We start from the raw sequence: 12139 nt of genomic DNA, 5'->3' as shown, positions 1-12139 counted from the left end.
GAGGACAGGAGAGAGACGCTGTCAGGAGAGCCCTGCTCCGCTGACACAGTGCAGTCTCCGGAGCACCAGTGTGGACACTGGCATGTCTTGTCCCTTGGCCACGCAGGGCTGCCCCTGTGGGAGCACATGAAGAGGTGTTGTTGGGTGCTGTAGCATGTCAGCCTGTGCACACGTAGTTCCCTATGAGGATGGTCCTCTGGGCGTCCCCATAAGGTGAGGACAGGCGGAAGGTGGGACAGCCTGCTCGGAGAGACCTAGAAACTCCTCCTGCTGCCTCTGTGAACTGGTGTTCATTATGAATCAGGCAATTGGAGCACAGGGCTGTCACCGTCTTGGTGGCCTTATCGCCTAGGCCGGGGCTGGGCGTGCTGGAGGCAGCTGGGAGCCCAGTCTACAGTTGTGCCTTAGTTTTGCACGTTGGACTGCAAATTTACCTTGGCACCCTGTGCCTGGAGGGCTGGTGTCAGTGAGAGTCCAGCTTTGGTCACCCTCAAATGCATCATCTTGCATGTCAGCTTTGGAAAAGACCCTGGAGACTCTGGTTCTGATCAGACCCTTCCCTGGCGGTCAAAGAGACCCGGGCACAAAGAAATGACACTGGACGGAGGCAGAGAGGACCCGACGGAAAGAGCTGGGGGCTCAGGAGTGGCAGAGGGGGAGGGGAGGTAGGGGGAAGCCTGCCCTGCCAGGCCCTAATCCATTTCTGCTGCCTTACAGGCGCTTCGGCACAAAATGCACAGCCTGCCAGCAGGGCATTCCCCCGACCCAGGTGGTCCGCAAGGCCCAGGACTTCGTCTACCACTTGCATTGCTTCGCCTGTATCATCTGCAACCGGCAGCTGGCCACAGGGGACGAGTTCTACCTCATGGAGGACGGGCGACTGGTGTGCAAAGAAGACTATGAGACAGCCAAGCAGAATGGTAAACAGAGGCCTGCTGGGCCCACCAGGCCCCCATTCAGGCCATGGCCTCTGCTGGCAGGGCCCTTCCCTACATCCCACCTGCCCACCCCCCAGAGCTTGGCTCTTGCCACCTCCTCTGTGAAGTGTTCCCAGATCTCGACACTGAATTACTTCTGAACACCCCTGACCTGCTAGCACCGGCTGGTTTTGTTGACACGTTAATCAAGCTGTGGTTCCCTGGAAGGTGCCTGTTCCCCATGCTTGAGGGTAGGCTCGGGGGCAGCCAAGGACCTTGTTGTGATCTCAGTGGCCGCCTTGCCTGGGCCAGGGATGGGTGTGCTGGGAGTGGCTGGGAGCTCAGTCTGCAGTGGACACGGGTTGTTCCTTAGTTGTGCATATTGGGGTGCACATTTACCTCAGCACCTCTGTGCCTTGAAGGCGACAGTCAGTGAGAGCCCAGCCTCAGTCACCCTCAGATGCGTCATCTCCTATTTCGGGTGATGGTGCTCCAATTCCTTGCAGTCTGCTGGCTTCTCCAGGCCAGGGACTCCTGGTGTTTCTCAGTCCATCGGCTTGATGAAGAGGAGGAGGAACATTTGGCCACATTCAGGGGGCTTTGACTCAACAGCATGACCGCCCCCGCCCCTGCATCCCACCACCCCACCGCCCCAGGCCATCACCCATGGCTGCGGCAGGAGCCCTTGCCCCAGGAAGCTGAAATCAGGCCCTGGTGTCAGGGCCAGGCCCAGAAACCTGCTCGGTCTGTGCAGCCTGGGCAGCGGCCACTCTTGCCCTCCATGAAACGTCTTGGGCAGTCCGGGGGCTTTCCAGTACCCTGGCAGGGCTTGAACTGGCACATTCCCCCATGCTGCCCTGGCATGGCCAGGCCGGGTGCCCTCCTCGTGCAGCCCCAACTCTGGCTTCTCATTCTCAGCTGTGCCCACAGGGTGGGGGTGCCAGGCCCTAGTTCTGAATCTGGGATTTGGCCAAACCCAACCTGGGAGCCTCAGACACATGAACTCACAAAACCCAAAACATCAAGGTCTTTCCTTTTTTTTTTTTAGAGGCAGGGACTTGCTCTGTTGCCCAGACTGGAGCACAGTGATATGACTGTAGCTCACTGCAGCCTCGAACTCCTGGGCCCAAGCAATCCTCCTGCCATGACCTCCCAAGTAGCTGAGACTACTGGCGCGTGCCACCAGGCCTGCCTAATTTTAAAATTTTTTGTAGAGATGGTGTCTCACTATGCTGCCCAGGTTGGTCTTGAATTCCTGGTCTCAAGCCACCCTCCTGCCTTAGCTTCCTGCATAGCTAGGATTACAGGCACGAGACACAGTACTAGGCAGGTCCTTTGCCGTTGACTAGTAAAAAATTTTTGTCAACTCAGGGTGTTACTGTGGAACGTAGCTCTTATTGACAGCTCTGGGCTTGATGAGAAAAAAAATTAAGCAACAATTTTATGTCTCACCCTCCAAATCTTTTCTGGGCCCACACAATTATATAGATCTGATCCGTATATGGATAAGTAATTATTATTACTTTTGCTTACTAAACACTATATAATAAGGGGTCTGGGCCAGGTGCAGTGGCTCATACCTATAATCCCAGCACTTTGGGAGATCGAGGTAGGAGGATTGCTTGAGCCCAGGAGTTCTAGAGTAGCCTGGGCAACATAGCAAGCCCTTGTCTCTACAAAAACTTAAAAAGTTAGCCAGGTGTGGTGGTACACTCTTGTAGTCCCAGCTACTTGGGAGGCCAAGGCAGAAGGATTACCTAAGTCCAGGAGTCTGAGGCTGTGGTGAGCCATGATGGTTTCCCTGCACTCCAGCCTGAGTGAGACCTCAACTCAAAAAAGGGGAAGGGGTAGTTGTGGGGAGGAGGCAGAGGGAACTCATGGCCAGGCTTGGCTTTGGTTGGAGGTGAGAAGGGGTAGGGGCACCCGCAGCATGGACTTCCTCTCTCTTTGAGGACTTCCACTGTCACCACCCCCACAGCTCAGGCCTTTCAGGGTGGACAGAGGCCTTTGACCTCCTTCCTCAGACACCTGAGGCCTCTGCAAATCTATGCCAAGGCTCTTTGCCTTAATGCACTAATCTGCTCTGGTTCCTTAAAACTCACTCCATGCCACTGCCTTGGAATCAATTGGGATGTTGCAAAAGATTAGGGCATCTGGTCAGGGATAAATCAGCAAAGCAGATGGACTCAGCGATACCAAGACACCTTTGGAAGTCTGGTGCCCTGCAGCAGAGACACTAAGATGCACGACCTTGCCCGGGCTGGCAGCTGGCTTGTCAGAACCTCACCTAGACTCTGAGCACTCTCGGCTCAGCATCTGGCTCTGTGGATGTTTGAGAGGAGAGAGAAAGTGTAGACTGGTCATAATCTGGCTGGGGAGGCAGGAATGACAATGTGGGGCTCAGAATTTTATTAAGGAATATTCTCACCACAGCAGACCCCCGTAGCACCATGGAAAGACACTGGAGTTGGCATCAGAGGCTGGGTGGGTGGTCTTGTGAGCTTGAAGACCCCCTGGTGACTCTGTACCTGGTTAAGCCTCGGCTTCCCAGCTCTCTATAGGGGATAATGGCACTTGCCCCATCAAGCTGTTTCCTGAGGTATAAACAGGACAAGACTTGTGACACGGATGTTAAATAAGAGTCAGATATAAGGAAGAGGTGAGGTGCGCTGCAGGTTTTCAAACAGATGAAGGCTGCCCAGTATTTCTGGCAGGTTCCACAGGTGTCTCCATCCCCACCTCTATTCCCTGACCTTGCCTTTGGCTGTCAGCAAGGTGGGCGCTCCTTCCTGTGCTATCAGTGGTCTTTAGTGCAGGCTGGATACTATCTTGTGGTCTTCCTAGGACGCCTGGCTGTCTAATTTCTCCTTGCTGCTCTAAACCTTTTTTCAGGCCTCTAGCTCCCTTCTCTGAGCCAAACAAAGGATCTAATTGCAGTTATTTGCACCTCAGTGTGAGTGATTTTTGTTCATTTGTTCTATCTCCCTGGACATTTGCATTTTCAATATAACAAGGTTGCATTTTATGCCAGGGACAAGTTCTAGAAGACCCTGCATAATTCAAAACTAACACATTTTAAGACTAATTTTCCCATGGGAATTAATGTAAAAAGTGTGTGTGTGGGGGGGGAGGATGGTGCATTCTGGGAGAGCATAAATCCATGACCAGTGAGTGTATCTTTGCCTTAATGCTTCTTTTTATTTTCTCAGCATCATCTCTAATACCTTGCAGAATGCTCTCTCCTAAATTAACAGCCCAGGGTATCATGGTCTTGCTTGGCCTTCCTCATCGCGTTTTATCACATTTAACTTCCGTACCAAAGTTATTGATTTTTGGGTACATTTTTCAGCATGAGCACTACCACTGTTACTTAATGAATACTTGGATGACATTGTTATAGGATATAAAAAAGGATTTTAAATTATAATAACAGTGAATGTTAAAATAAAAGCATATTAGTCCCTGTAATCGCAAGAAGAACGTCCTGTGCACATAAGCAGCGGTGTGGACCCTACAAGCCACTAACCTGGATGTTGGGGTCTGTCCCAGTGATGCTGCCATCTGGCTGTGATGGAAAGAATTTCTAATTCCCTAGGCCATGCTGTTTTGAAATTGATTCTCTAGGAATTAAAATACTTTTATGGTTTCATTATCTCAAAATTTATTTTATTATTATTATTATCATCATTATTCTGAGTCAAAGTCTCACTCTGTTCCCCAGGCTGAAGTGCAGTGGCACCATCACGGCTCACCACAGCCTCTGTCTCCTGGGTTCAAGCAATCCTTCTGCCTCAATCTCCTGAGCAACTGGCACTACAGGTGTGCACCACCACGCCTGGCTAATTTTTCTATTTTTTGTAGAGATGAGGTCTCACTTTGTTGCCTAGGCTGGTCTTGAACTCCTGGACTCAAGCAATTCTCCTGCCTCAACTTCCCAAAGTGCTGGGATTACAGTTGTGAGCCACCATCATGTTCAGCCCTCAAATTTTATATGTAAGAACTGTACACATATTTTACAAGTGCATTATTTTATATTTTTATAATTCATATTCATATCAAATACTCTCATACTGTAGACTATAAATATGGGCAGAAGGAGTCGATTTTTCATAACAGAATTTAAGGTAAGCCAGTCACGTTGTCTCATGCCTGTAATCCCAGAACTTTGGGAGACTGATGTGGGAGGATTCCTTGAACGCAGGAGTTCAAGGCTTCAGTAAGCTACGATTGATTGTGCCACTGCACTCCAGCCTGTGTGGCAGAGTGAGACCCTGTACCTAAAACAAAAAGAAAAAAAAAAGGATTTAAGGTAAAGGATTTTGGAGGTTTTCCTCTGCCTTCTGGAGTTACTCTCTATGTAGTGTAGTCTCTGCTGCAGGGAATCTGGAATTTCTCCTCTGTGGGTCCAGGATTCCAGGGCAGGTGTCAGGGACAGGGTTTTCAGGATGACAATGGCTATGCTGGAGAAGAAAAGACACTGGGCCTCATCCATTCTCCACCATGCCTGGGTATAGTGGCTGCACAGCGTCTGAATCTCTCCAGTGCCTCCCGAGAGCAGAGTAGGTGGTGTTGCTCCCTCAGGCTTCTAAGAGGGAAGGTTACTTGCCCAAGTTACTCACTCCACAAGTATGTTGAACCCAGGTCTTCTGACTCCGGGGAGAACCTTGTAGAATGGTGAGCATCACATGCACGTCAAATTCTTAATCAACCTAGCATGTAGTAGGTGTTAGTGAATGGTGGCTATTGCTGTTCCTAAGAGAGGATGTTCTTGGATGGAAAAGAAGGAGAAGGGAGGATGGCAGGAATGTCACAGAGACACTGGAAAGCGGCGGTCCCCAACCTTTTTGGCATCAGGGACCAGTTTTGTGGGAGACAGTTTTTCTATGGACAGGGGTTGTGGGGGAGATGGTTTCAGGATGATTCAACTGCATTGCATGTATTGTGTACTTTATTTCTATTATTATGACATTATAACATATAATGCAATAATTATCCAACTCATCATAATGAAGAACCAGTGGGAGCCCTGAACTTGCTTTCCTGCAGCTAGATGGTCCCATCTGGGGGTGATGGGAGACAGTGTTTGCACCACTGCCTCAATTCCACCTCAGATCATAAGGCATTAGATTCTCATAAGGAGCACGCAACCTAGATCTCTCACATGTGCAGTTCACTGATTAGATTCTCCCCTATGAGAATCTAATGGTGCTGCTGATCTGACAGGAGGCAGAGCTCAGAAGGTAATGCGAGCAATGGGGAATGGCTGTAAATACAGATGAAGCGTCGCACGTCTGTCGCTCACCTCCTGCTGTGTGGCCTGGTTCCTAACAGGCCCAGGAGTTGGAAACCCCTGCTATAAAGGACACACATGAGGGAGGATAGGTGACACAGGGTGCTGGGGCCCTGTGGGTGGCTCTTCTTTGCTTCCTTGGGGTGCTGTGCAGAAAGGAAAGTAGACCAAGTGCTGGGAGAGGACACAATCTTTTACATGTACTTGTGCGTCCTTTCTCCGTGTCTGTCTCTGAATGTACAACTAGCCTGTAACAGGAACCTGAGGCTTCCTCACTCAGAATTGGAGGATTTTGTGGGGCTCAGTCAGTGTGTTGCCTTTTGACTGGTGGTTTTCAAAAACTTTTGATTATGAGCCACAGTAAGATATGTATTTTATAGTTCACCCCAGGGCATAGATTTATACTGCAAAAACTAAACAAGTTGTCTAAAATAGTACTTGCCTTCTTCTATTCTTCTATTCTTATTTCCTCTTCGTTTTTTGGGGAGGATTGCTTTGCTGCTTTTTTTTTTTAAGATAGGGTATTGCTCTGTTGCCCAGGCTGGCAACAGTGGCATGATCGTAGCTTACTGTGACTCCTGGGCTCAAGTGATCCTCCTGCCTTGGCCTCCCAAAGCACTGGGACTACAGACATGAGCCACCATGGCTGGCTCTCTTCTTTCAGTTTTGATAAACTAAATTGACTTCACAACCCACTAGTGGGTCTGGCCCAGCGTTTATACACTGCCTAGAGGACCAGTAAGGGTGCAGGCTCAGTCCAGCTTTGAGCCCAGGGAAGCTGTAGGGAAAATAGAGGCTCCTGATGGAGGGAGGGAAGGGGTATCTGGGGGCAGCTCAGAACTCAGACTTCACTGCAGCCCTGGAGGATGTTCAGGCAGAGCGTGTGTCACAACAGGGCCATGCGTGGAACCATGTGCATTTCACCTGGGCCACGGCTTCTGGGCAGCTGCGCTGGCGGGTTAGGGAGAGGCGGGGGGAGCTAGGAAAGAATGAGGGTGAGGTCCTCGCTTGCCAGTGGCTTGGGAAGGCCTGCGGTGCGAGACCTGTCCACTTCCGTGTCCCCCTGCCTCCCCGGCCCTGCCTACAAGAGGTCAGCTTACCTGGGGGAGGAAAGGGAGGGGAGGCCCAGCTTCTTCAGACAGGCTGACCCCAGCGAGTGTGGTCTTCACTGCAGATGACTCGGAGGCTGGTGCCAAGCGGCCCCGGACCACCATCACAGCCAAGCAGCTGGAGACACTGAAGAATGCTTACAAGAACTCCCCCAAGCCCGCCAGGCATGTGAGGGAGCAGCTGTCCTCAGAGACAGGCCTGGACATGAGGGTCGTACAGGTGAGATGGCCAGGGCTCCTGTGCCCTCAAGGGGGTGCAGCGGAGCTCAAGACAAGGGGTGGATGGTGCCCTTAGCTGGGACCTGTGAATGTGCCTCTACCTGAGGGAGGCTCCGGGAGCACAAGTGATGCTCCCTCATGAGAGGTGTCATGAATCCCCATGGGGAGCTGGGCTCAGGACCGTGACCCTGGGGCTTCTGCCAGAATTGGAGGCCGAATTCTGAGGCCCAGGCCGAGGGCAGTGGGCTTGTCACACTCCGTGTCCTGCCCTCTGCTGAGGTTCAGTCCACTTGCAGCCACCTTGGGGTCCTGGGGGCTCTGGGTCCGGGGTGGACACCCCCTGAGTGTGCCCTGTGCTTTGTGTGGCAGGTGTGGTTTCAGAACAGAAGGGCCAAGGAGAAGCGGCTGAAGAAGGACGCGGGGCGGCACCGCTGGGGGCAGTTCTACAAGAGCGTCAAGAGGAGCCGGGGCGGCGGCAAGCAGGAGAAGGAGAGCTCTGCGGAGGACTGTGGGGTTAGTGACAGTGAGCTGAGCTTCCGAGGTGAGCAGGGCTGGAGGGGCGAGGCCGAGGCTCTAGGAATGTCCCCTGGGAGCCAGTGATCCTTGACGCGCAGGGGCACCTTCTCGAGGCCTTGGCCACACCCTCCTGGACAAAGGCTCTCCCCAGGGCTCACAGCGAAGGGTGGGGGAACGTTAGTGGCCTTTTACAGGACAGGGGCGGAAAACAAGTGGGCACTGCCGCTGAGATACAGCCGCTGGGTTCCCGACCCGTGGCCCCAAGGCTTCGCCTCCTTCCTGCTTAGTTGGGTTCCCTCATCAGTCCACCCAGCTGTGGACAGATGGCCGCGTCTCCGCCTTTGCCCCTGTCCCGCATCCTTCCTTGGTGGGGATGCTGGCCCGCCCTCCATGGTCCCCTAGAGAGCCCCTTACTCCAGGCCTGTGGAGGCCCTCGTTTCCTGGGAGATCAATATCCTGATGCCCCTGAGACAGGGAGTTGGCTTCATTCCTGCAGTCCCTTCCCCCAGCGCGTGCTCCATCCTGCCCTGCGCACGAGCTTTGCAGCATGCGCTACCCACAGACCTGTGCATCCGCAGAATTGCAAATGACTGCATGCCGTGAGTCCTCGGGTTGTTTGCAAGGAGCCGCAACTGTTCGCATTGAGTCTTCAGCTGTGGAAAGTCTTCTGTTAGTGGGGGAGGGAAGGGCACTAAACCAGAGATCAGAAACCTGGCTTCCAGTGTGGTTCTGACACATTGATTCACTTCTCTTGAGCCTAGTTTCCCCCGTTTATGACCCCCAGTGTTCTGGGGATACTACAGCTTTACCCACTTCACCATGTTGTGGGGATTGAGGAACTCCACCAACCGTGGCTGTGCTTGGGGAAAGCTAAGCACATCTGTGCACATGGAAGGCATGCATGGCCCCACAGCGTGCCCGTGGCTCCCACAGAGGGCCCTGGTCACCCAGGATGGCAGATGTAGGCAAAAGGCTAAATCATGGCTAATGCATTCTTCTGTTCCCTTTAAAGGGCATGATCTTTTCATTTTCATGAGGGGGCAGGCTTCAGAAGGGATGGGGTATTGAAGTCTAGCCTGGGAGGCCTTAGATAGGAACTGGTGCACAGGCACCCAAGGAAAGAGAAAACGCAGTTGTGAGACAGAGGTTGGAGCAAGTGGTCTGCCAGGAGCCTGATGTCTTGAAAGGACGTAGCTCAACTAGAGGTCTGCTGAGCCCCCAGGTCAACCTCCTTTCAGGACACAGGCTCTAAGGCCCTGGGACGGGCTCGTGGGCCTTACGCTCACCTCCTGGGCCTCTTGGCGGGATTGGGAAAGCCACTTAGTCTTATCTGAGCTGTTGGCATCAATGCGTGAAATATACTGAATTGTTAAGCTCATTTCTCTTGGGCTCAGGTGGGTCCCTGGGTTGACATGTCATTGGTCTCTCTGGGTAATTATATGATCCTTTATTTCTTAAGTCTAAAGCTACTCTCCTCTGTTGGAGAGATGAATTCTCTCACTGGTTAAGATTTCATGAGATTCCCTTAATGAAATTCTTCAAGAAACAGGAGGTCCATTGCCTTAATCAAATCAATTCTTTGTTCCCAGTGGTGAGCTTACTGAATAGAGGAGAAGCCAAGTCCTTTGCTATTAACTCTCTTTTCCAGGTAGCCCAGAAGGCTTTTGTATACACGTCGAAGAGTGGTCCTCAGTAGCCTGACCATAGGGGCCTGTTTTTCCTCGGCTTGAGAGCTTTCAGAGTACATCTTGTCAGTCCATAGTTTCCATTTGTGATGTGGACAACCTATGACCCACCAAGTCTTGGGCATTCATTCTCCCCAGTGTAGCCAGGACATCTTAGTACATGAGCTGCAAGGGACCAACAAGCTCACCAAACCTTTGGCCAGCCTTCTGGGCCCCGGGGATTTAGTCTCTGCAGGTGGTTCTTGTTTTTCCCTTGACCTGGGCTGGCCTCTGGGTGTCAGGCTGCCATGTTGGTGCCTGACCTGTGCTTGGCCGCGAGGCAGCTGTTGTCCGTGGGCTTCTTTCCAGGTCATGTGTGTTCCTAGGTTGTGAAGAGCAAGGGACCACTGAACCTGACAGCTGACAATAAATCTTCGTTCTTTTGTCCACAGAGGATCAAATTCTCTCAGAACTTGGCCACACCAATAGGATTTATGGCAACGTGGGGGACGTTACAGGCGGACAGTTAATGAATGGGAGCTTCTCCATGGACGGGACAGGACAATCCTATCAGGACTTGAGGGATGGGAGCCCCTATGGAATCCCCCAGTCTCCATCCTCCATATCGTCCCTGCCATCCCACGCTCCTTTGCTCAATGGGCTGGATTACACGGTGGACAATAATTTGGGCATCATTGCGCATGCAGGGCAGGGGGTGAGCCAGACGCTGAGAGCCATGGCTGGGGGACCCACCTCTGACATCTCCACAGGAAGCAGTGTAGGCTACCCCGACTTTCCAACTAGCCCAGCCTCTTGGCTCGATGAAATGGATCATCCTCCTTTTTAAGCTTCTCTCCTCCCTACCCTACCCGTCCTCCGGCTTGAGAGAATATCTTCAAGGATCAAAAGAGACTTGCCTTTTAAGGATCAAAAGCGCGCCAATGTGAATTTCCATTATTTTCAATGGAAGCCCTCCGCTGACTCCCAGCAGGCTGTGAGACCACACTAGGGCACGGTTTTCTTGGGATGCAGCAAGAGAGCAGCCTCATCACAGAATGCTGCACAGGGGTGGATGGCTAGAGCTCTAGGGATGCTGGCTTGCTGGCTCTCTTCCTTCCTGCCCTGCTTAGAGGCTTTGGCTGCTCAGTGCTTTGGGAGTACAAGGTGACTGTGACAGGCCCCCTTGGCCTTTGGGACTCTGCTCCAACAGGTGCGTCTCTTGCAACGCCTCCCAAACCACTGCTCTCACCAGAACCGAGGCTCCTGGGGTAGAGGCGTCACAGACCTCGAGTAAAATAAAATGATTTCTGGACCACCTTATTTTCAAAATAAAAGGTCAGTTATTTAAGGTCAGTGAACACATTGATGGCCACAGTTTGCTGTTGCTATTAAACACATGCCCCCCTCCTTTTTGCTGTGAAAATATGTCTTCCCTAAAAACCAGAGAATGTTCATCAGGTTTGGTTTTTAAGAAATTCCATGTCTATCACTGAATCCTGATGGCAAGAGGTGGTTTCATTGCAGATGACTCTGAGGCTGGAGCCGAGTGGCTTGGGTCACCATCACAGACTGCCTGTTGAGTCTCCTTGGTGCACAGTGTGCCTTCCCAATCTGTTCATGTCATGTCATTTATTCCACCAGGCAGGCTGTGGGTTTCAAAATGATCAAAGCTAGAATATGGAGAGGACAGAATGACAATCAGTGAAAACACGGACACCTTTGGATTCCAAATGTGCAGTCTGTTCAGCCACATTGGCAGATGCCAGTCTCCCAAGTTTCCGTCCTTGTAGGGTGAAATGTGTGGATTCTGTTTGGAGGGAGTTGGCCTAGATGAGATTGCAAGTGTACCTCCCACTTCCTTAAAAATGAAAGCTTTCTCTGCTGTCCTACCTGACTCCATTAGAACATGGTCTTGGTCGCTTCCAGGAACTAGCAATGGTTTTGTTGGCCTACCTTGGTTGGGAGGAATAATTTAGGAAGTAGCCCTAAAATTGCCCCAAATGTCCTAAGTGGTCTTTGGGCTGCATCCCTCTGGATTGCTGGCCGGACTTGGGCCATGCCTTGGGCTCCAGCCCTGTAGTCAGAAAGCCAGAGATCTGGCCAGTGGTGCCGTGGGGACCCATCTGCAGGTTGCAATAGCACAGCACTAAGCCCGAGGCCAGGGCAAGGCCACTCTTGCCTTTGAGCTGCCACTCCTGCGACAGACTGCACTTCTGTGGGAAACACCATCGTGAATGGTGCTGCAGGTCCCACTGCATGCGCCCTTCTGGCCATCAGGAAGCTCTCAATGTACAAACTGGAATTTAGCCAGCTGGAATGCGTCCTTGTCCCCTGGAACACAGTGGTTTGCTTCTTCTGACCTCCCCATGTTCTTCAACAAGATTAGCAGAGTAGGGAAGGGGAAAGCACTGTCCTTCTTTCACA

General features: G+C 51.9%; 1 protein-coding gene across 1 annotated transcript in view; it reads left to right on the top strand.

The window, feature by feature from the left end:
* The window catches only part of LHX4 (LIM homeobox 4), a 28921-nt gene extending 17891 nt beyond the window's left edge, over positions 1-11030 (top strand). The window contains exons 2-5 of the mRNA XM_008066242.1: positions 718-920; positions 7382-7536; positions 7905-8076; positions 10168-11030. Coding sequence (XP_008064433.1) covers positions 718-920; positions 7382-7536; positions 7905-8076; positions 10168-10562 — 925 coding nt within the window. The 3' untranslated portion in view covers positions 10563-11030. The remainder of the gene's footprint in view (positions 1-717; positions 921-7381; positions 7537-7904; positions 8077-10167) is intronic.
* The last annotated feature ends 1109 nt before the right edge of the window (positions 11031-12139 follow it).

The sequence above is a fragment of the Carlito syrichta genome, unplaced genomic scaffold, assembly GCF_000164805.1.
Source record: "Carlito syrichta isolate Samal-C Ts95f unplaced genomic scaffold, Tarsius_syrichta-2.0.1 Scaffold308869, whole genome shotgun sequence".
NCBI lineage: Eukaryota > Metazoa > Chordata > Mammalia > Primates > Tarsiidae > Carlito > Carlito syrichta.
The sequence above is the reverse complement of the archived record's forward strand: the minus strand, read 5'-3'. Positions and strand labels throughout refer to the sequence as shown.